General features: G+C 44.8%; 2 protein-coding genes across 2 annotated transcripts; both read right to left on the bottom strand.

Moving 5' to 3' along the window:
- Window positions 1–2050: 2050 nt before the first annotated feature.
- LOC118699156 (IgGFc-binding protein-like) lies at window positions 2051–6526 on the bottom strand. The gene is made up of 7 exons (XM_036402935.2): window positions 6506–6526; window positions 6066–6452; window positions 5281–5854; window positions 4115–4314; window positions 3337–3717; window positions 2806–3092; window positions 2051–2340 (listed from the first exon to the last, which is right to left on the bottom strand). Exons 1-7 carry the CDS (start codon window positions 6524–6526, stop codon window positions 2286–2288), a joined length of 1905 nt encoding a protein of 634 aa, XP_036258828.1. The 3' UTR covers window positions 2051–2285.
- Window positions 6527–16268: 9742 nt separating this feature from the next.
- LOC118698970 (sushi, nidogen and EGF-like domain-containing protein 1) lies at window positions 16269–20250 on the bottom strand. The gene is made up of 8 exons (XM_036402529.1): window positions 20136–20250; window positions 19378–19431; window positions 19253–19288; window positions 18811–18941; window positions 17755–18036; window positions 17464–17601; window positions 16782–16960; window positions 16269–16389 (listed from the first exon to the last, which is right to left on the bottom strand). The coding sequence occupies exons 2-8, from the start codon at window positions 19412–19414 to the stop codon at window positions 16386–16388; spliced, it is 807 nt and encodes a 268-aa protein (XP_036258422.1). The 5' UTR covers window positions 19415–19431; window positions 20136–20250; the 3' UTR covers window positions 16269–16385.
- Between the last annotated feature and the right edge of the window lie 3738 nt (window positions 20251–23988).

The following is a 23988-nucleotide window of genomic DNA, read 5'->3' as shown; positions in this document are numbered from 1 at the left end:
TTCATTCTTGACTCAAAAGGCAATTAAAAAACCCTTTTTAAGTTGTTGTAGCATACAAAAATCAAATAAAAAACCACAACTGTGAAAATAATGGTTGAATATTGATTGAATGTGAGAATATTTGAGTGACATAATGTTTGAAATGTGCCAGCTGAGTTTTGTCTCTCAGGGCTTCCAGCACCCAGAAGAACTGCTGGTCCCTCACTTTAACATCCTCCCCCACCCTGGGGGACCCCAAGACCCCCCCACACACTGGATCACACCAACCCCTCATTCCCAATCCCCTCTCCCAATCCCTCCTGACCCCAACACCTTCTCCCACTCTGAGTCACACCAAAAGAATTCAAACCCCTCCCACCACATTGAGGCACCCACTCCCCAGACAAGCCCCAGTCCTGTGACACGCTCCTTGAAAATTACCTGCATACCAACTTTTCCCACAAAAATGCATCCACTACCCCAAAAAAGCCAGAATTTGAGGGGAGGGGGGGGGAATGGCAAAAAAAAAAAAAAGTTAAAAACTTTTGTGCTTATTTTTGGAGCTTTTATTTCAGACGAATTCCAAGGGTTTCTTGCTGTCTCCAAATTGTTGCGAAAATACCTGGGAATTCTGCCAGATCCTCCCGTATTTCTGGGAATTTTGCATCCCATTGCCAAGGTTTTGTTGTTATTTTTGAGGCAATAATTCAGAGATTTGGAGACTTCCCAAGGCAGGGTGAGAGACACAGGATATCCTGCTCCCATTGAGCTAAATGAGAAGGAATTGGAAGTCCCCACCCCACAGTCTGGGTGGTCAAAAATCCAAGTGGGAATGGGGCAGAAACAGGAAGAAGAGGTGGGAAGGGAGAGAGGGCAATTCAGCATGGAGGAGGGAGACTGGGGAGGGAGGGCCTCAGTGTGGAGCACAGAGCCCCAAACACTGGGGTCACAATGCCCTGAAATTTGGTGTTACAACATCTCAAATTTGGGGATCATATTGCCCCATACTTTTTGGTCTCATTGTCCCAAAATTTAGGGTCACACTGTCCTCCATTTTTGGATCAAAACATCCCAAAATTGGGGGCCAAAATGCACCACACTTCAAGGGCATCATATCCTACATTTTGGGGTTAAGGTGTCCCTCACAAAGGGGTCACAGTGCCCCACATTTATGGGTAACAGCACCCCCCATTTTTTGTCACATCATCCCACATTTTGGGATCACATTGCCCCACTCTTTGGGGTTGCAAGGACCCTCACTTGGAGGTCACAATGTCATACTCTTAAAGGCTACAGTGTCTCACAATTTGGGGAAAAATATCACACATTTTGGGGTCAGAATGCCCCATAGTTCGGGGTAACAGTACCCTATGCAGGGGTTAACCTGCCCCACCCTTAGGGGTTGCAGTGCCACACACTCTTGGGTCACATTGTCCCACACTCTGCTGTCAAGACACCTCACACTTGATGAGTCACATTTTGTCACATTTTGGGGTAACAATTCCCTGCATTTTGGGGTAAAACCACTTCACGCTTGGGGATCACATTGCCCCACACTTGGGTGCCACAGTGTTTTACTCTTTGGAGCCACGACGATCCATGGTTAGGCATCACTTTGCCATGGATTTGTGGGTCATGGTATGTCCACATTTTGGACATACCACATGATTTAGGGTCAAATTGCCCCCACAATTTGGGGTCATACTGCCTCACTCTTTGAAGTCACATTGCACCACACTTTGGGTCAAACATATCACACTTAGGGTCACAGTGCTACACACTTTTAGGTCAAATTGCCCCACAATTTGCAGTCAAACACCCCACACTTGGGGTTGTGATGCACCACACCTGGGGGCTATGGTGCTACAAATTTAGGGGTCACAGTGTCCTGGACTTTGGGGTCAGAATGCTCCATACTTTGGGACTGCAATGCCCCACACTTGGCGGTCATGTTGACCCACATTTAGAGGTAAAATATCTCTACCCATTGGGATGATGACCCCCCCCCCACCCCTCCCCCCAGTTTTCCAACTTAGCAAATGAACCTCAAATTCACACCCCAAAAAAGCCTTTAGAAGCGTTTATTGACTGTTGTATCAAAAACAGCCCTTGGCAATATCATTTTTATATGGGGAAAACCACTGGGATTTGGATCTTTTTGACCTGAATGCGATATATTTCTAGGTTCCAGGGTGTGGATGGCACATCAAGGCATTAGGATCCACACAGATTTAATCCATTTGAGATAATGCAATTGAGGCAAAATCCAGAATTTTCCCAAGTTTTGGGGAATTTGAGGTGGATCCTCAAATGGGATAGATAGGAGCATCAACTTCCTGACGGGTCTGGTGGGAGATGTGGCTGGAAGAGAAAGAAATACTTAATTTTGGGCAGATATGGGTCAGTTTTGGCAAAAATGGTGAAGCATTATGCAAAATGGATTATTAATGAGCAAATAACGGGTCTATGTATGCAAAAGTGGGTCAGCATTATGTGTAATGGCCTGATTTGGGGGAAAGTGGCTAATTTTGGTGGAAAAATGGTATTTACTATGCAAAGTGGCTTGTTGGGAAAACTATCTCATTATTGGGCAAAAAGACGCCCCTTATAATGCAAGATGGCTCATTTTTTGGCAAAGCAGTTGCTTACCCGGATCGTTCCCACAGGATCCTGCCTCAGTCGCTGCGGATGAAACCAAAGAAACTGGAAAATTCCTTCCAGGATCTGCCCAGCCCCTCCCCCACTGACATTATTGCCAAATTTCTGAGTGGGAAAACATAATTTTCTTGGAGTTTGGGGTAAATAAATTACTGAAGAATTACTCACCACCCGGCAAAATCCCAGGATTTCCACATGTCCACCACTTCTCCAACACTCTGGGCATCACGTCCGTCTGGAAGCTTTAGGTCGTCTCTGGGGTTTCCGTTGAAATTCCCACAGGGGGCACAGAGACGGGAGGCCAGGCCTGACGTGACAGTGATGGTTGCCTTCCCATCCCGGGTGATGGTGATGGACATCCCAGAGTGGTGGGTGATGGTGACATTCTCAGGGGATGATGCCACAAAGATGGAGTCAGAGACAGTGGTGGGGGGCCGGGTGAAGAGGCCATTGACCTGGGAAAATTAGAGAAAATTATGAAAAACATGATAGAAAGTCAGTTTGTTCCTGGGCAAAAGGCTCTAGCTTGGCAAGAGCCAAAATTGCTCTTCTCTTTTTGTAAAAATGGCTCATTATTGGGCAAAATTGCTCTACATCAGACAAAGTGGCTCACTACCAGGCAAAATCTAGAGAGATTTTTGCCCAGATCTCTCTAGGTTGACCCAAACCACCCAAAACTCCCTTACCTGCTGGACTCACCCACACCTCCATGTTGCCATTGACACTGACAACGCCCTCGCGGACAAAGACAATGGCAGCAGTGGCCGCAGGGACGTTCATGTCACGACAGTCGCTGACCTCCACTACCACCTTGAACCAATCCGGTGCCTCCTCATCGCAGAGGGCTGACACCTTGTAGGTGCCACTGGCCAGCAGGGGCCCGGTGGCACCATCAAAGGTGGTCATGGCGGCTCCAGGCGTGACCCGGCAGTGGCCTTCCCTCCTGGCACACACCTGTGCCCCGTCATGGGTGATGCACACCTGGTCCTGGGGACACTGTGTCTCCTGGCACACCAGTCCCCGTGATGGGTGACAATGGCATTCCTTGGAGCAGTTGTTGAAGGTGACAGTCTCACCTGCCTGGAAGTGGAAATCTCACAGATTAGGCACAATCTCCCAAATTTTGGGGGAATTTCCTAAATTCCAAAGGGGGAAATCCTAGAGAGTGAGAAATTCAGGTGGATTTGGGGAACTTTGGGCAGCTCAACCAGTTAGTAGTAACTTTTTCCCTCCTAATCACAGATTTTTTGTGCTGTCCTATTTTCTCATTGATTATTAATTCATTTTTCCTGTAACTCCCTTGCCAATTGTCAGGTTTCTTCCCCCAACAATTGTCGTTTTTGCCGTTAATCGTCCTTTGTTCACCCCAAACCCTCTGGAACTTTCTAGATGTGGCAGCTCAACCCCCAGCCTGATTCCCAGAAAACCAACCACACCAGTCCCCAGGCTCAGGTGTCACCTGTCCTTGTCACCTGACCTTGAGGTAACGTCCCCTGTGGAGGCAGCCGCAGCGCTCGGGTGACACGCAGGTGTCCCCATCGAAGACGAACCCCTCGTCACACTGACACCCCTCAAAGCACCCCCAACTGCAGCGGGCGGGGCCCACCAGGGCAGCACAGGTGAGATCACAGGTGCGGGTGCAGAGCTCATAGTGGCTGTTTGGGGGGCAGGACAGGGCTGGGGAAAAAGAGGTAAAAAAGCCATTGTTGGGACAATTCCAAATTGTGCAGGGTTTTGGTCAAAATTTGAAGGTTTTCAGAAAAAAGTAGTTGTTTTTTTTTTTAATTTGATAGAGTATTTTTCAAAAAGGGAGTATTTTTCCTAGTTTTGGCATTTCCATCAAAACTTTTTTTTTTGTTCTGTATAAAAATTGATGTGCTTTTTTTTTTTTTAATTTAATGGCATCATTCCAAAATGGCGTTATTTCTCCATATTGGAGTGTTTTCAGTAAAATGTTATTAATGTTACCAAAATGGCAAGTTTCTTCAAAGTTTTACGTTTTTTTCTTCAGGAAATTTGGGCTTTTTTCCTGAAATGAAATGGTTTTAGCAAAATTGGAAGGTTTTCTGCAAAATATTTTTTTCCAAACTGAAGGGTTTTTTTTCAAAATTATAGGAAAGAAGTTCAAAACTGGAGGGAATTTTTCAAAATTAGTTAACTTTTTAAAGTGGTGAGCAATTTTTTCAGATTTTGAGGCCTTTCTCACAATTGAAATGTTACAATCAAATTTGAGAGAGGACTTCTGAATTTTAAAGGAATTTTTGCATAAAGGGAGGATTTTTTTTCAAAACAGAAGGGAACATTTCTAAAATCTCAGCAAATTATTTCAAAAATAGAAGGTATTTTTGAAATTTGATTTTTTTTTCACTTTTTGAGTTTTTTTAAATACTGGAGAATACTTTCTAAAACTTAAAGGAATTTTTGCAAAATGTGAAGATCTCTTTGAAACACAGGGGAACTTTTTCAAAATCTGAGGCAACATTTTCTAAAATAAGGAACATTTTCCCAAGCTGGAGGAAATTCTTTCCAAAACTGTTTTTACAAAACTTGAAGGATATTAGTTTGTTTTTTTTTTTTTTCCAGGAGAAAATGTAGCTTTTGAGGAAAAAAGGACCTGAAGTGGCAAAATTCTTCCTGACTTACAGCAGAACTCCTTTGTCCTCCACGGTCTGACCGTAGCGCCAGCAGCTTGGCAAGCAGCGGCGTACGCCTGCAGCGCGTGGCACAAGGCAGCTCGGTCCCCGCTGGTGGCACAGACGTCATGGACGCAATGGGTGAAATACTCCATGGGGCTAACACGTGGGTGGCACTCCCGAAACGGCCCTGCTGCATCACGGATGATCCCACAGGATCCGTTCCTGCCATACATCACCTCTTTGGCAACATCACACCTGCTGCACACACCGTCATCGCAGCCATCACTGCACGCTCGGTCCTTCTCTGGAACCTTCCAGGAGGTGACAAATTCCTGGGTGTTTTCCGCCAGTGCCCCATTGGGCAGTCGGAAGTCATCACTAGGGTCCCCATCATAGTCTCCACCCAAGCCGCAGAGCCGGCCGCGGTAGATGTCCGGGACAGTGATGAGGAGGAAGGTGGCTGTGTTGTAGAGGATGCGGATTCCTGCAGCAGTGTGAAGGATGATGTTATTCCCCTCTTGGCCAATGCGGAGGTTCTTGTCCTCTGTCACCAGTGGGAGGGTGTAGCGCTCCAAGTCCACCTGGAATGGGGATAGGGTGACATGTGTGACACTTTAGAATTGTCACTCCACAGAGACAGTGTGACTGTAGAAGGAAACACCCACCCTCTTTATAATCACAATGTCACCATGGGAATCACTGGATCCTCCCCACAATTGACATCGTACCCACGGATGGACACCACCACCCTCTTCATCATCACCACATCACTGTGGGGGTCTCCAGACTTACCATCACCTCCCACCTCCGTCCCCGCTCCATGGTGACGGTGTACCCATGGATGGATACCACCACCCTCCTTATCAGCACTGGGTCACCGTGACTGCCTGCCTCGTGCTCCACCAACACTGTGAAGTTGACCAATCGTTGTGCTGGCTCGCACACCCGTGCTAGGATGTAGGTGCAGGATCCTGGGATATTGAAGGTGCGTCCATCAAAGGTGACATAGTGGGGATCTCCTGACACAACCAACCGGCCGTAACCAGTGGGGTGACATCCCAGCACGCCGTCTTCCACCCGGCACTCCTCGTGGACACCACAGAATGCCTCCTGGCAGGTCACTGTGCCGTTGGTGCCGCAGCGGCAGCGTTCCCGGCATGAGGGGTAGAACTCTGTATCCTTTTGGTAGTAGTGACCAAGGTACTCACAGCCACACTCAGAATGGGGGACACAGTCGGAGCCGCTGAGGACATAACCGGTGTCGCAGAAACAGCCCTCGGAGCAAGGAGATGCAGGACAGGAGGTGGAGATGGAGGGGGTTTGGCAGGTGGGCTGGCAGGGGCTCCCACAGAGCTCATAGTGAGAGTGAGGGGGGCAGGAAAGAGCTGGGCAAAAAAAACAAGGAAATGGGGAGTGAGGGAAATATCCGAAGGGATTGGGAGTCCCTCAGAGAGGGAAGGAAGGACGTGGAAGGAGAGAGAGGAGAGGGAGGCTCCCATTTTCCCCCATCCCACCCATACTCACCGCAGAACTCCGCCGTCCTCCATGTCTCCACAACCACTCCATGACTCTGGCACGCAGTGACATAGGCAGAGACACCCTGACACACAGTGTCACGGTGTCCCTTGTAGTGACAGGCATCAAAAGCGCAGTCCTGCAGGAACGGCTCCGGCTTGATGACACGGTGACACTCCCGGAAGGGTCCCCCTGCTCGGGTGATCACCCCACAATACCTGTCCCCACGGTATGGCTGCACCTTCACTGCGTCACACACCGGGCACTCTGCGCCACAACCAGCTGAGCACCCGGGGACATCCCCCACTTTCCAGCTGTCACCCAGCTGGGTCTCGTGGGAAGCACGGTGGCCAGCGGGGGTGACAAAGTCGTCATCGGGGTCACCATTGGCATTGCCACAGAGGCCACAGACGGCACCAGAGTAGGTGGTGGGGAGGATGACACGGGCGTAGCTGTACCAGTCAAAGGTGACAGTGACACCAAAGTCGGTGGTGACAAAGCCATGGACGCCACGGTAGAACACGGAAAATTGGGGGTGGGTGAAGGGAAGGGACACAAAGGCACCATCCACCTGCAGGAAGGGGAGTGAGACAAAGAGTGGGGACAGGAGAAAAGAGCTTTTAAATCATAGTTTGATAGTTTTATTTTATTTTGGTTTTGTACTTTTATTTATATTATAATTTTAATTTATATTATATTTTAAATTCTATTTTCTCTTTTTACATTTATTTCTTCTTATTGTCTTTTTACTGGCTTTCATTTTTTATCTATGCTTTTTATTCTTATTTACTTTTTTGGGTATTTTTATTTGAATTATTTCTATATTTTAATTTGGTTTTAATGTATTTTGAGTTTAATGTAATTTGAGGTAAAAATTGTGGAAAATAGGAAATTGGTAGAAAAAGAGGGAAATTGCAACAAAAAGTTGGATTTAGAGGGGAAAGGAGGAGTTATTGGGAAAAAAAGGGAAAGCATGGGAGACAAAATGGAATTTCAGGGAAACTAGGTGATTTGGGGGAACTAAGAGGATTGAGAAAATAGGATTTTTAGAGGAAAGAGGTGATTTTGGGGGAAAAAGTATTTGAGAGATAGAAGGGGGATTTGAGTGAAAAGAAGGGTACTTGATCAGAAAAAGAGGAGAATTTGCAGACAAAGAGGCATTTTAGGGGAGAAAATGAAACTTTGGTGAAAAGGGGATTTTGCAGGAAAAAAGAACAATTTTGAGGGGAAATTGTGGAATTTTTGGGGGAAAGGGGAAATTGGGGCAAAATTAAGAGCAATTTGAGAGAAAAGGGGGAGTCCAAGGGTGAAAAGGGATATTTGGTGAAAAAAACATATTTGGGGAAATAAAGGACATTTGAAGAATTAGAGGGAGATTTGGGTGAAAAAAATGGGGAATCTGGGAGAAAATGGAGAATTGAGAATTTGGCATTAAAAAAGGTTAATTTGGGGGAAAAAATAAGACTTGGGGGGGGAAAAGGTAATTAGAATGGAAAAAAAGGGGACTATGAGATAATTTGGGGATGAAAGGGATTCCTTGAGGGGTTGCCCACCTTGACCTTGCGTGGGTGCTCCTGGCTCATGCTGATGATGGTGCCATAGACCTCCAGGTTGACGGTCTTGGTGAAGGACACGGCACGGCTGCCACGGTGGTTGTTTTCCACGGTGACATTGAAGGGGACCAGGGTGGGCTTGGGGGTGCACAGAGCAGCAAACTGGTAGATGCAGGAGCCTTGGAAGTCAAACCTCACCCCATCAAAGGTGGTGTAGTGCGGGTCACCCGTCCCGATGCAGGTGTAGTGATTGTTGGGTGTACACCTGGCGATGCCATTAACCATGACACACTTCTCATGGGATCTGCATCCCCCTGGCTTGCAAGTCACTGTCCCTGAACCCTCACACCGGCACCGCTTCTGGCAGCTCCCATCTTCCCAGAATTCCTCGTGGAGCTTGTAGGAGCGATTGTTGTGGAAACAAGCAGAGAGGGTGGTGCTGGGGTTGGTGGTTGCCTTGATGCCTACAAGGGATTTAAGAGTTTGTGAGATATCATAGAGGGATGGTCCTCAGGAAAGCCCCAGTGGAATTCCATGTGTTGTGGACACCTGAAATCAAATCAAGAGGGCTTAGAAGTATTTTAGGGAGAACCAACCAATGCAAGCCTTCCCTGTAATGGAGGTGTTGGGTACATTGACACCTAAATCAAACTGGAGTTCAAGATGCACCCCACAGGGACAACCCTCAGGAAAAATCTTAGCACAATTCCCTGGTTTTTGGGCAGCAGGAGTGAGATCAGGTAGATTTTGGGGTCATTCTCTCCCCACTGGTTTTGTTCATGCCTGTAAGTGTTGTGGAGTCAATGAGACACCAAGCAGGTGTGGCCTTCAAGGAAAATGCTGGTATAATTCCATGTGTTATGGACACCTGGGGTCAGATTAGGTAGGTAGGTGGATTGTGGGATGTTTTGGGGTGAAAAGACACATTGATTGTGTTGATGTCTACCACCATTGCTCTAGTCTAATACCCACAGCTGAGTTCTCACATGGATCCTCTTCTCCCTTCCCCAAGATCATCACAGACCCCCATATGAACTCACCACACCCCTCCATGCCCTGTGCAATCTCCTGGTCTCCACAATCTTCCTGGCATGAAGGATCTCTCCAGCTTTCTGCCCAGTCCTCACCACCTTCACCAGGAATACCATTGGGAACCATGGCTTCATCATCTGTATCCTCATTGAAGTTGCCACAGAGGCCACAGCTGGCCCCAAAATAGCTGCTGGGCACTGCCACCATGATAACCTGGTCCTCATCATAGGTCACCTGCAGCCCAAAATCTGTCTGGAGGATGGTACGACCTTCATTTTGGAAAATCTGGACTTTTCCCTCTTCCAGGACGGCTGGAAGATTGGTGGGTTTGTTGTTAACCTTGTGGGGTGGGAAAATGAGGAGGAAGGTTAAACCGCAGCAGGTGGTTCCCAATCCCATGAAAAGGACATATGTACAAAGGGAGAAATAATTTTATGAATAATCAATTTGCCTTATAAACCAGAATTTTTGCCCTACTTCACACCAAGAAAAGCTCAAACTCCAAATCTGAATAATTTTCTACATCTTCTGAGCTAATCTTGTTTGTATGGAGACCAGGATTGGAGAAAAAACACATTTCACCTGGAAAATTGATTTGGAATGGAAAAAATTCCCCAAATTCCACAGGTGTGGCAGTTCTGCTTATTTTTTAAGGTGAACATAATATTTCAATGATTTACCCTCTCACACTTTTTTTGATATTTTTCCTTGTTTTTTGAAGTTCAAACTCACCCAGAAATTTTAATCCACTTGGACCAAATGATTTTATTGGAATGATGGATCTGAAACTCACCTGGACGGGCTTGTCCTCACCAGCATGGATGGAGATATTGTAGGCGTAGACGAAGACATTGGCCAATGGCTTCTTGGATTGATCCTGGCTCCGCTGCTCCTCCACGGTGAAGGGCTCCAGGGTGGGGTCAGCCCCGCAGTACCTGGCCAGGGTGTACCTGCAGCCACCACGGGGGGACACGGAGGCCCCATCAAAGGTGTGGTACTGCAGGGATGGGGAGCCTGTGCAGGTGCCCAGGTAGTCATGGCGGCAGGAGGGTGTGCCCTTGTCCAGGTGACAGCTCTCCTTATCCCGGCACTGCACCTGCCAGCAGGGGTCTGTGGGTTTGTTAGTGACAGAGGGTTAAATTCTATTAATTGATTATATTATTGATACGTCTAAGTATATATTTGTTTTATATTTTGCATGTTTTTGTATCTGATTTGTAATTACACATAAGTTTTGCTATATTATTTATAAATATATATATTATCTCTACGTTTGTTTAGATATGAATTATTTGTCCACATAATGCTTATGTATTTCCATCATACAGAATTACTAAAAATATAATAAATATATCTGATTCTAAATAATGTGTAAATGTAAATTTGTCACAGACATGTTATCTCATATATATATATTGTATTTGTCTCTAGACTTTAATATTTAATATTTATAATATGTTTATATTTATAGATAGGGATTTTTATGTATTATTTATGTATTTCTCCATTGATTCTTATTCATCTATTTAACATATTACTTTTAGGTTTTTTACTATTATTCCTATATATTTGTGTATTAGTATTTTTTTAAATATTGCTATTATAATATTATATATTATCGTGTAATGTTATATATTATTACAATACAATAATATTATTATGTAATGCTATTATTTTTATTTAATAGGTGTTTGTCATTTGTATGATTACATATAATTTAACATAAATTCAATTATATTAAATATTAAATATGTATAAAATTTAATTATATTAATTATCTGTTGTTCATATCTATGTAATTCTATATCATTTATATAGATATCAAATTCCACCTCCACTCACCACTGTCGCAAGCTCCCTCTGTTCCATAGCGCTTCCCCTGTCCCATCCCAACGTTCCACACCCCAAAGGCCGCTGTCTCATGCTCCACACGATGGATTCCAAATCCACTTCCCAAATTTATCCCAACCCATGAATATTCTGTCCCAGGTATCTGCTGCCATGCCACACTCCCTAATGGCCTCTTGTTCAGCAGTATTCCAGAAGTTTCTGCTGTCTTGGCCACTAGGAGGATGCGGTTGTCATATCCCTCCAGTGCAACAGCACTGTAGGAGTTGCAGTAACCGGTTATGTCTGGGATGCTGACAAAAAAGGGCTCAAAGGTTACTGCACCACTGTTCTCACCACTGCCCAAGAGAAAAACCTGGACACCAGCTTCGGAAGTGAGGAACAAGCCCTGCGGGGATTGGGTGCCATAGAGCAGAGAGTGGCTGGGTTGTATCTCTCGCGTGGTTTTGGTGACTTCACCATGACCTGTGACACGCGTTGGTTGGGCAGCGGTGATGTAGATGAGGTTGGATTGTCCCTGGAAGGGCACTGGTGGCACAAGGAAGGATTTTCCCCACTGGGTGATAGGGTGTAGCTGTTCCACCACGTGATCGCAGCGGGTCAACCTGCCCACACAGGTGTGACCAGTGAAGACAGCCACCGGTCTCTGCGCCAGCACCCGCGTTCCGGAAAGATCGGCTGCGCTCTGGATCTGTGCTGCTTGGAATGGCTCCAGCAGGATGGTGAGGGTGGAGCCACGTCGATGCAGCCGTCCACGGAAGGTGATGTCAGCATTGAGGTGGATGTTGACTGTGGTGGGTTGATCCCAAGCAGCCACCACAAACTGGGCATTGCGGGTGGGGCCAGGGTTGGGGGTAACCACATGGTATTCTGTCCCCCACCTGTGAACCGGGATAACGACAGCGGAGTCAGCTGCTGTGAGTTTGTCATTGACCATCACTGCGGTGACAGCGGCAGTGGTCTTCACCACCACAGCGTTTTCAAAAATTTGGCTTCCCACCATCTCGGCTTGGGGTGGGATCTTCACCAGGACTGGTTGGCTGGAGGCTGCTTGCACTGTCATCCGTAATCCGGGTCTCTTCATGGATATGGTGGCAGTGGTGGATGGGGAAGGGCCAGTGAGGAGGAGGAGGCGGAAGTCGCTGCGAAGGGTGCGCTGGTCACCATTCTGCAGGAAGGCCACCAGGAATTCGTCACCCAGGTGAGGTGGTGATATCTCAGAGGTGATGCTGGGGGCATGGAGGAGAGCTGGGGGGAGGAAGAAGAGGGGTGGGTAATCTGATAGATTGATTGGTAATCAATTCATTATTGTTTTGGTAGATTATGAAATTGATGGATTACAGATTTTATGCAGATTTGTTTGGTTAGATGGATAATTGGTTTGATGGACAGTTGATTTCATGGATCACTGATTGCTTGATTATTGATTTAGTGGACTACAGATTTGATAACTTGATCAATTTGGTAGGTTATTGATTAATGGATTATTAATTTAATGGGTTAATGATTAGATAAATTATTGGCTTGATGGACCTTCAATCTGCTAGACCTTTGATTTCATTTGCTAGACCAATGATTTAATGAAACATTGATTTGATGAAACATTGATTTAATGGAATATTGAGTCAATAAATTATGGAGCCAATTGACTTTTGAGTCAATGGATTAATAAATTGATGGATGTTTTATTGGGCAGACTATAGATTTGATGAAGTGCTAATTACATGGGTCATTGGTTTTGATTTGACAGTTTATTGAGTTTATGGACTATGGATTTGATTTGATGGGATATTATTTTGGAGAAAAAATTTAAACCTTGATCTGACAGATTATACCTTTAATGGATTACAGATTTGATGGACTTGATTATTATTATGAACTATTAATTTGTTAGATCACTGCTTTGATGGAATGATAATTTGATCATTGATTTGATTAATTTTTCATACATTCATTCTCCAGTTAGGAGAGTAAACTCCAGTTGGTAGAGTAAACTCTGAAAAAATATTTAATGAATTAGGTTAATCTGTTAGATTATCATTCACTGGAATAAACCATTTGAACAATCATGAAATCCCAATTAATTCCCTGGGAAAAAAGATGGAGCTTTTGGGTTGGGCAATCCTTCTTCTGTGCTGGATAACCCTTATTTTGAGGAAATTCATTATTTCAGGAAAATTTTATAGCTTTTGGGGCCTCTCTCCAACCTGTTTCACTTACCCCAGAACATAACATTCCAAAACCATCTCAGCACATCTGCTTTTCCCAAGCTGTGATCCATGATGCTCTGGGTGAAAAAGGTGAAAAAACAGTCAAATTCTCATATTTTTTGAAATTTCACTAGAATTTTCCCCAAATTCACCATTTCTTTATATAAAATACACAAATCCCCAAAATCTGTTTCATCCTTGTACTCATCCCAAAAAACAGTGTTGTACTGAATTTGTCCCCAAAATCTGTTCTCATTCAAGCCATCCTCAAATTCACTACTTCAATTTCATTTACTCAAAAATGTGAATTTTATTCCACCTGGTGCAAAAATTGGCTTTTGGGGAGGCTTTTCCACATGTCTTCCCCCACCATCCCAGGTACCTTTCCATCTCTTTTCCCTTTTCCTCTTTTTTTTTCTTTCCCCTTTACCTCCCTTTTCCTTTTTCCTATTCCTATTTTTTGTAATTTTATTTTTCCCTTATTTTCCCCATTCTTTCTTTTGTTTCATTTTTCCAGTTTCTCCTCTTTTCCCCAGATTCAATTTTTCCATCCAAATCCTCTTTTGGCTTTTCCATCTCTTTACCTTTTTTCCCTTTTTTATCCCTTTTCCCCCTTTTTACTCCTTTACTCCACTTTTAAAATTTTCTTACCTTTTTATCCTTTCCTGCCCCTTTTCCCTTTTTCTCCTCCACTTCCTTAATTTTTCTTTTCTTCACCCTCCCTTGTTTCCTTTTTCTACCCCCTTTTCTCTTGCCTCACTCTTTTCCCTTTTTTCCTGCTTATTCTCCCTTTTCCATATTTTCCCCTACTTTCCTGCCTTCTTTCCCTGGTTTTCCTTTCCTCCCCTTTTTTCCTTTTTCTCCCCTTTTTTTCCTTTTTCCCCTTATCCCACTCTTGCCCATTTTTTGTTCTTTTCCTCTCTTCTTTCCCCAATTTCCCTTTCCTCCCTCTTTTTCCTTTCCTCCTTCTTTTTCCCTTTTCTTCTCTCTTCTTCCTTTCCTTCCTTCTCCCCCTCTCTCATTCCCTTCCAAACCCCTATCCTGCCCTTTTCTCCCCTAATTCCTTCATAGATCTTCCAATCCCACTGCTCCCAGGACCAGACCCAGGGCTGGGGTGGCAGGGGAAGGGGGGGGTGGAGGTGGGGAAAGGGGGGAACTTTAGGAGTCTTCAGATGGATTTTCCCACTTTAGGGAAAATCTTTCCTGCCAAAAAAATAATCAAAGTTATTAGATCTGCATTTTCCCTTACCTGCCTTGGGCCCTGTTTGATCCCCAGCTTAGCTCTGTATCCCCAAAGAGCTCCGTTTTATCCCCAAAGCTGTGAAGAAAACACAATCCCAAATCTGGGAGATTTGGCTCCTCCCTCAATTATTTTTTAATTTTGGCAGAAAAGGGGGAAAGAAAATGACTAATCCAGGCACCCCCAGGGGATCACCCCACCCAATGACGTGAGATAATTTTTGGCCAGAAAAGGTGAAAACAGAGAGAAAAACAGGGGGTTTTTTGTTAAAACTGATGTCAAAAATTGGCATTACCAGATATCGAGGTTTTTTGCCCAATGTGGTTTAAATTATTACACAATGACTAGGAGGTGATGGAGCAAATATAGTGTAATTTTTTGAGAAATAGAGGGTGTAGTTTGGGCAAAAAAAGAGGGGAAAAGGGAAAAAAGGGAAGGGGAGGAAGGGATGGAATAAAAAACCCCCAGCATTTTGTGGATTGAGGAATTGATGGGATCACCAGGCCCATGGCATGAGGTGCTCCAAGGGGAAATGCCAGGTCCTGCCCTTCACAAGAACCTCTGCAGTTCCAGGCTGGGGCACAGTGGTTGGGAAGCTGCTCATTATAAAAGGTCCTGGGGGTGCTCATGACAGCAGCAAAACCTGAGCCAGGTGCTCCAGGTGGCCAGGAAGGCAATGGCACCTGGGCTGTGCCAGCCATGGTGTGGCAGCAGGAGCAGGGCAGTGACTGTCCCCTGTGCTGGGCACTACTGAGGCCACACCTCAAATTCTGGGGACAGTTTTGGGTCCCTCATGGGAAAAAGACACTGAAGGGCTCGAGGATGTCCAGAGAACGGAACAGAGCTGGGGAAGGGTCTGGAGAATCAGGAGCAGCTGAGGGAGCTTAGGGGGGCTCAGCCTAGGTAAAAGGATGATTAGGGATGACTTTATCACTTTCTACAATTACCTAGAAGAGAGGTTGCTGCCAGGTGGGAGTGAATCTTTTCTCCCAGGCAACCAGCAGCAGGACAAAAGGAAATGGTCTCAAGCTGTGCCAGGGGAGGTTCAGGCTGGACATCAGGAAGAATTTCTTCACAGAAAGGGTCATTGGGCATTGGAATGGCCTGCTCAGGGAGGTGGTGTAATTACCATCCCTGGAGTGTTCAAAAAACATCTGGACATAGCACTCAGTGCCATGGTCTGCTTGACATGGGGTGTTCAGTCAAAGGTTGGATTTGAGGCTCTTGGAGTTCTCTTCCAGCCTTAATGTTTCTGTGGTTCTGTGAGGAGTCAAGGGTGGGGAGGGGTAAAGTCGTATCTTGTATGTTTTGTGTGTCTTGTGATGTCCAAGTGTGTTGCAGGTGCAGCATTTTGGGGGTGTGTGCCAAGCTGTTTGTTGTGGATTGTGTCTCCTGTGTACTGCTGCCCCATGACTTCATATTGCACAAGACCCCAGAAATTACCACCCAAAAAGGCAAATTTTATTAATTCTGTCACATTTCACCCCAAAACCCCTCAGATCCCCTGTAACTGTGGGAACAATGAGGGTGATGGTGACATAAGTGTGATGACATGACCATGGGTGCCATGACAATGACAAGGACAGGGACACTGCAATGTCTTAGCTGAAATTTTATTGCTCTGCTAGAAGCTGGCATGATCTTGACCTGCATAGTGACTTCATTGGTGATAACAGTGGCAGTGGTGATGTCCCTCTGCCACACTCCCTTCAATTCACCTAGAGGAGATATCAACAGCCCAAGAGGTAGAGCCACTTTCCACCAAATCCCCAATACCCCCAAAAATATTCCCCTCAGAAATCCAAATTTTCCTCACAAATTATCCCAGAAAATTCCCACCTTTCTCCAACAAACTTCCAATTGTTCCCCAAATGCCCAATTTCCTCCAGTTCCTAATGACCCTGAACTCTCAATATTCCAAGCAAGATTCCCACGGTTCCCCCCAGTTTCCTAATTTTCTCCAACAAATCCTGTCTCCCCCTAAATTCACAGTGGCCTTCACACAGTCACAAATTATTGCCCCAAATCCCAACTTTTCCCCCCTCATTCCTGAATTTACCCCCCAAATTCCACTTTTCCTCAGAATTCCCAATTTTCTCCTCCAACTTACAACCAGCAGTTGTTGTCCAGCTGGGGAGGATCCGCATCTGGGGCCTGGAAGTCATCTACCCTAAAGACCCAGCGTCCCGGGACCTTGACGTTGGAGGTGGTGGTGATGTTGATGATGGCATCGGTTTGGGATCCAGGGATGTTGTAGAAGTTGGTGTCATCACCGCTATTGAATCCCGCCTGGAAAATTGGAGGGGGTGGGGGGAATCTAGGAGGGCTCACCCCACCCAAAGAGTTAGTGGGCCCCTAAAATTATTTCAGGATGCGAACATACTTGGTGTATATACCCAGAAATTATATGTACCAAACCATGACCATCACTATGGTGATCATCCCCAGAAGAAGGGTGGACAACCTCCTGTCTTCACCATCATCATCATCATCATCAATCACCATCATCATCATCATCAATCATCATCATCACCATCATCATCAACACTATCATCATTATCATCTCCAATATTTGGGATGGGCCAGCCTCTGACCTCCATCATCATCCTCTCCAGAAGATGGGACAGGGCCACTTGACCTTCTCAAAAATGGTGTGGGCCAATCCTGGACCTTCATCATGATCATGATCATCCCCAGGAAATAGGATGGGCCAATCCCTGATCTTCATCATCATCATCCTCAGAACATGGAGTGGGACAACCTCAACCTCCTCCTCCACCCTCCCCACCTACATGTGCTGGGGTGCCCCCAAGTCCTGTTTCAGCGTCCCCATCACTCGCTGCCCCTGTGGTCCACTGGATGTCCCAGTAGTTGAGGATGATGTAGAACATCTTGGAGTCAGTGGTCAGCACAGCCTGGAAGGTGTTGCCCTATGGAGAAAGGTCACAGACGTCAAGGATGAGTCATGAAGGTCAGGGATGGGTTCTGGAAGCCAAAGTTAGGTTGGTCAGCAAGGCCTCCAAGTGGGTCAACGAGAGCCAATGAGTTGCCCCACCTCATGCCCCATAGACCATGGGCCTCACCTTGTCAGATTTGGAGCCCCAGTAGGCCACATGGTCCCAGGTGGCCACAAAGGCCCATGTGGCAGTAAAAGGGCTTTCAGGGAAGTACTGGGTGATGTGCTGGCTGATGTCCCCCAGCAGCGCCGGGTCGGTGCTCTGGCGGTAGAAGATGTCCCCACCCTCCACGTTGTCCACATCTGCCCAGAAGGGAGTTACGAAAGGGCGCCCGTCCGCCAGAGGGAAGGGGTCGGGGGTGTATTGTCTGACGGGCTTGTCAAAGGAGATCACCCCATTGTTGTTCACCTGGAGGTGACACCAGGAGCAGGTGGGTGCAACACCTTGACTTGGATTTTGGAGTCCTCAAGATGGACACTACAAGTGTGTCTAGAACCACTACCCACAGGGAGCCCCAACACCTATCAACACCCCAAGATCCATCACCCACAGGACTCCCCCAAGACCCACCAACCGTAGGAACCCTCATCCACAGGACCCCCCAGCACTTAAAGAACCCCTCCAGATCCATCAACTTCCCAAGACACACCACCCACAGGACCTCCCCAAATATCAGATCCATAGCACCCCTTAACAGCAACTACCCCCAGGACCCTCCCAAGACCCACCACCCCCAGGACCCCACAAACCCCACAAATCTCCCTGAGACCCACCCATGAAGGACCCTCACAAAATCCACCATCCATGTGGTCCCACAATGCCCACTACACACCCCAAGATCCACCCTGTGGGGGACCACCCAAAACCAACCAACTACTCCAAGACCCCCCAGCCATATGACCATGAAGGACCACACCATCACCCACCATCCTCAGAACCTTCCAAGCCCCTCCACCCCCCCCCCCCCCCACCCCCACCCCAATACCACCAGCCCCTCAAGATCCCCCACCCATCTGAAGATGTTTCCATGTCCAAGGTTGAAACCCACTATCAATTTAAGAAGGGTTGATTTTGGGGGTGCACACACACACATACACACCAGTGAAAAATTAGGTAGAAATGGAGGGGAAATTTGGAAAAATGGAGGAAATTCCCCAAAATATGGAATTTGGGGTGACCTACAAATGCAGTTTGGTGGGTTTTGCCATAGAAGGTGAAGGGAATAGAAAGGGTGATTGCCTCAGATGTCCCATCATCGAGTTTGGGGTTGGTTTTATCCCCCTGATGTGGTCCATAGGGATAGAGCAGAGATCCTGTGGGAAAATCAGGATTTGGGAAAATCAGGATTTGGGATCTGCCCCCAAATTCCCACCCAATTACATGGATTTTGGGGTGTATCCCACCAAATTTGGGGTTCCCATGGTTCCCATGGTTACCTAAAAATGGATGTCTCTTCTCCTGGGTTTTCATGGTGAAACTGGGGTGAAAGGGAATGACCCCAGTGGAATTACATGGGAAACACATGGATTTTGGGAGAATAGCAGGAAAATGGTATGATGTGGGTGGGAGAAAGTCTGATTTAGGTGGAAATAATGCTTTTTAGGGCTAAGCCCCCAAAATTCACCTTTTTCAGATGAGGTTTTGGTGTCCACCATGGAACCTGGAGAAGAAATAGGAGGGAAAATGAGTTGATCAATCATTTTTCCAGCAGGGATGAAAATGACAACACTTTTCAGAAACAATATTTACCTAAAATCAGGAGGAAGAAAATACTAGAGGGTGACATCCTCAACCCTAAAATAACTGTAAAAAAAACCCAAAAAACTTAAAAAGAAACTATAAATACATCCAAACAAGCAAACCAGCAACCCTCCCCAAAAGAGAGGATGCAGTAAAATGAAGTTTCAGAGACAAAACACCAAACACACACTTAGTCCAGGAATTTTGTGTGGAGGGCTTTGTGCATATGTGGTGTTTTACCAATTTTTAAAAAGAATTTAAGTATTTGAAAAGTTGTTTTTTTATTTAATTATAGTACATTTTTAAGAAATTATTTAATTTGATTCAGGAGATTTTAAAATTTAATTTAATTTTTAAAATTTAATTTACTATGATTCAATTGTAAAAAAAGATTTTACATAAGTGAACATTATTTAATTTAATTTCAATTTTTAATTCTAAATGCATTGCCTTTTTATTTAATGGAGTTCTTAGGTGAATGCTATTTTTCTTTATCTTCTATTTTTTATTTTTATTAATTTTTTTATTTAACTGAATCTTCAGTTTTTGCTATTTGTGTGAATGAAGAAATTTTCACCCTTCTGTGCCCAAATTCAGGATTTTTTTGCCTTTTTTTCTGTAAAAAATGAGGATTGTTTACATTTTTTCATGCATTTTTCAGTGATATAAAGGCCCAAATCTTCCTTAAGTACATGTAAAACCAGGACTTTAAAGAGAAAATATTCCAAGGAATGACCAAAATCCCACCAGAATAAAAATCCCCTCACCTGGATTTCAATGAAGTGAAGACCTGCAGCCTGAAAATGAGCTCGAACACCCCCAAATGCTGGCTTTCACTTCGTCGTGTTCCTTTTTTTATCAAAACAAAAAATACTGAACATGTAATTTGCCAACTTTCCACCCCTACAATCTCTCTGAGCTCTCCCAGGATTCTTAAGAAAGAGAAATTCAGTCACGTGTTGAGGATTTTATCACGTGCTGGGGATTTTGGACTCCTCCAGATGTATCTTTTTAAGCATAGTTAAGACTTTTTTGGAAAAATTTTGGGGTTCTGAAGACACCTCTGGATCCCTCCTCACCCTATGTGAAGTTTTTGCCCCTTTCCAAGCTTTCAACTTTCATCCCCTGATTTAATTTTTTTAAAATAAAGAAGTCCTTTAAAAATTATTTTTAATTATAGATCCTTTATCTCCTTTTTTTTTTTTTATCATCAGGAAGAAAATACATTATCCCTGTTTATTTGGGATTTTGAGGACTCTTTTTTGTTATTGTGAGGCTAAGAAAAATCTTTATCATGTACTTTGGCCTTTCTTTCCTGGAAGAAAGAAGAAGTCCTTATATGCAGGAATTCTACTTTTTGGAGGAAAAAGAACCCTTTAAACCACCAACATTTTAAGTGTGGTTTCTTTTTTCTTCTAAAAAGAAGTTAATATCTTTGGGTTTAGGGATTTTTAAAGGGAAAAAAGCTTTTATTCTCTTTATTTTAAGGGAAAAAAAAATCTTGTTCCTTACTTACCTGGAAATTTAAAAGTATTTTTTGCAAGAAAATTCCTTATTATTGCTCTCCTTTTATCTTCTTATTTTTTTCTAAAAGAAAACACCTTAATTTGCTTGTATTTTAAGAAACCTCATTTTCCCAGTTCCCTATGGGTTTTTTCAAGCTCTTTAAAGTTGTTTGTAGTTTTTTTTTGGTCCAGGAGCAGGGCTTGAACTTCTCCAGAATCTTCAGCTGGGACTTCTCTCATTAATTTTGCAAAAAAACCAGACAGATTTGGGTTTGTTTCCCTGGAGACAGTGGATGGGGGTTAAAGGGCGGGGGACAAGGATTCTGAGGAATTCACTGGATTTTTGGAGGCGCTCCCTGGAGGAGAGTCAGCTGGGATGTCCCTGTGCATTCCCCTCACCCACACTTCTTGTGGGACCCCATCAGTGGCAAGATCCACCCGCCCACTCCCAAATTCTTCAAAATTCTAGGGTCAGTTTCTCTTCTCCAGCCTGGTGTGATGAACCAGTCAGAGTTCAATGCTCGCCCCAACTCCCCAGCCTCACACAGTCCTTGCCCTGCAAATGTCCCCAGGACATTTTTGCAAGGAATAAAATCCTGTGTGATTTTGCTGGAGAGAGCCAACAAAATCAGTAAAACTCTGCCAGGGCCTTGCAGGGAGAGGGAGCAGAATTCCAAGGAAAGGTTAATGCTGGCAGTCACTTGGTGTCACTGCTTTCAGTGTCTGGTGACAAGGGATGTGAAAACCAGACTGTGTGGAATTTCTTGCTCTTAGCGCATCATGGAGAGGTTTGTTTGGTTTGGGGCTGGGTTGTTTCTGTTTTCCCCTGATTTAAGACTTTATCACAACACATGGCTTTTATGTGCACTGCTAATGCTGGGAGGAACTGCAAAATTGTGTTGCTAGGAATCTTGCTAAATGCTGGTTTTAAAGCTTATTTGCATTAGTATAATCTTCTCTGGGGACATGAATCATGGATCATAGCCATTCTAATTAGTGTTAAATACTGGTTTTCCTTTTCTCTAGATTGGACCAAACTTTCAGTTCAGGTAAGAGATTTACATATGCAGTTTTAATTAAATTACTTTTTTCTTCTGAAGTTCAGTTGCTTCTTTCTATCCACTGTAAGGAACCACTTTGCTGGCCTCCTAGCCGCAGGTGCCTATGAAAGACATGATCTGGAGAGTCATGTCTTTCAAGGCCACCCAAAATTCTGGATGGATCCCTAGCTGGGTATTAAACTTTTAGCTCCTGAAGAAGGCTGAGTCAAATGGCACAAATTCTGTCTGCTTGGAAAACTGTAGCTTTAAACATTGGAAAGCGGGAGTTTGGATTCCCATTAGTTTTAAACCTTGGCTTTAGAACATGGTGCTGTGAATATTTGTTGCTGTGTTTGCCCTCATGAGGATGTTGTTGCTGTAATCTCATACTACTGGAACCAGCAAGAGTTACAACAGAGAAAGAGAATACCCTTCCCTGCCTCTTCCCTCTGGTACTGATCACAGAACTCAGGATTTTATCTTCACTCCCTTCTGCCTCAGCAGCTGTGACCCTAAACACAATAAATTCTTTATTTTTCTGGTTGGAGGGAGGAAGCTGATGCGCCAGCCACATTTTCCTTCTGTAAACTTCACTCCACAGCATTCCAACAAGACGGCCTCTGTCACCTTCCCCCAAAGCCTCTGGAAAGGGCTGTGCACTGGGCTGTGATGCAGGACGTGGTGGAACACTGATCTGATCTGAACTGATCTGATGTGGCAGCTCCTGCCTTTCCTTTCCTGCTGTGCTAATGATCTCTGCACGCAGCTGGAAAAAAGTGCAGCCTGAAGGATTGTCTGTCCCACCCAAGGGCAGCCTAGGTCAGGAGAGGAAAGCAGGTTTTAATCAGGGTCCCCAGAGTGTGGCAAGGACATTCTGACCCCGTTCCGTGCCATCGGTCACCACTGCAGACTGGCCTGCTGCCCCAGCCGGGCCACGGGGCTGGTCACTGCGGGCTGCTGCTCTCTGATCAAATCCTGCAGGAAACCTGCTGGTCATGCCAGCAGCCTTTCTAAAAAGACTCTGCAAGTCCCAGCAATGCAGCACAACTCCCAGTTGCTGCTCTGCAGCAACAGGAGGTCAGGGATGGTTTAATGCTGCACTGAGTTTATTGCACTAATATCCATCAGTGCAGGTTTGCAGTGAAAGTTCCTGTATCTGCTCTCTACTAGTGTCTCTGCTTTTAAATCTCTCTGCTTAAATTTCTTGTGCTCCATAATTATTATAGAAAGAAAGAGACGCTGGGAACACCTCCCTGGTTGACACTTGGGTTGTATTTACCATTAGTTGCATTAAATCTTTTTGCAATGTGCCTTTGGAAAGAGAAGGAAATGCAAGGAGACACACAAAGAAGCTCATTTACAGCTTTACAATAAAAATCTGAGCACATATTACTAAATTTTAATTCAACTGGCTCATCATACTATGGAGATTTTGCTTTCTTTTTATAACTGAAATTAATGTAATTTAGAATAACTCAGTTTAGTTTAACATTTATTTGATTCCAAAGCTGTAAGATTTTAAACTACAGTTTTCTTGGCAAAAAAAAAAAAAAACCAAAACCAAAATCAAAATCAAACCCAACTCTGGATTAGCAAAGGGTTTTAAAAGGTACAAAAACCTCTTAGTTAGAACTCAGTTCTACATCCCCTGGAACAGATGGAAGGCTTTCACCACATCCTGGTATGGACAGTAGCTCCACTTTCCCATCCGTGTGTGGCTTTACATACAACCACTTCAGCCCTGGATCTGAATCACACATGCAAACCAGTCATGAAACAAAGCTGGTCTATCAGCAGAACATAACATTTTAGGATAAAATTTCAAGTTTTCACCAGACACTTATCTGTGACTGAATTATATTTATATTAGGGTGCATCTGTGCATCATGGTGTGAATTAACAGTCTGCCAAGATGACAGCTGTATCATGCTCTGGAAAGTGGACCAGCACTTTCCATTAGAAAGGAATTTTATTTGTTGCCAGCAGTTTCCAGCTAGAGTTGAGACTAAGAAGCTCAAATTACACATCTAACTTATTCTGAGAAGCTATTTATTTTGATCAGACTGTAGCTTCCT

The sequence above is a fragment of the Molothrus ater genome, assembly GCF_012460135.2.
Source record: "Molothrus ater isolate BHLD 08-10-18 breed brown headed cowbird chromosome Z unlocalized genomic scaffold, BPBGC_Mater_1.1 matZ_random_MA36, whole genome shotgun sequence".
In the NCBI taxonomy this organism is placed as follows: Eukaryota; Metazoa; Chordata; class Aves; order Passeriformes; family Icteridae; genus Molothrus; species Molothrus ater.
This window is presented reverse-complemented; position numbering and strand designations above follow the sequence as displayed.

Bases quoted from the DNA above. Each gene is read 5' to 3' on its own strand.
- LOC118698970 (XM_036402529.1), bottom strand. From the start codon at position 19,414: ATGTCACCCTCTAGTATTTTCTTCCTCCTGATTTTAG. The intron at 18,037-18,810 runs GTAGGTCACCCC...TGTCACCTCCAG, and splicing joins AAACCCACCAAACTGCATTT to GTGAACAACAATGGGGTGAT. The intron at 16,961-17,463 runs GTAGGTGGGGAG...CCAATTTTCCAG, and splicing joins TTGGGGGCACCCCAGCACAT to GCGGGATTCAATAGCGGTGA.
- LOC118699156 (XM_036402935.2), bottom strand. From the start codon at position 6,526: ATGTCCTCAGCGGCTCCGACT. The intron at 6,453-6,505 runs GTGTCCCCCATT...TACTACCAAAAG, and splicing joins TGTCCTCAGCGGCTCCGACT to GATACAGAGTTCTACCCCTC. The intron at 5,855-6,065 runs GTAAGTCTGGAG...TCCCCATTCCAG, and splicing joins GACGGAGGTGGGAGGTGATG to GTGGACTTGGAGCGCTACAC.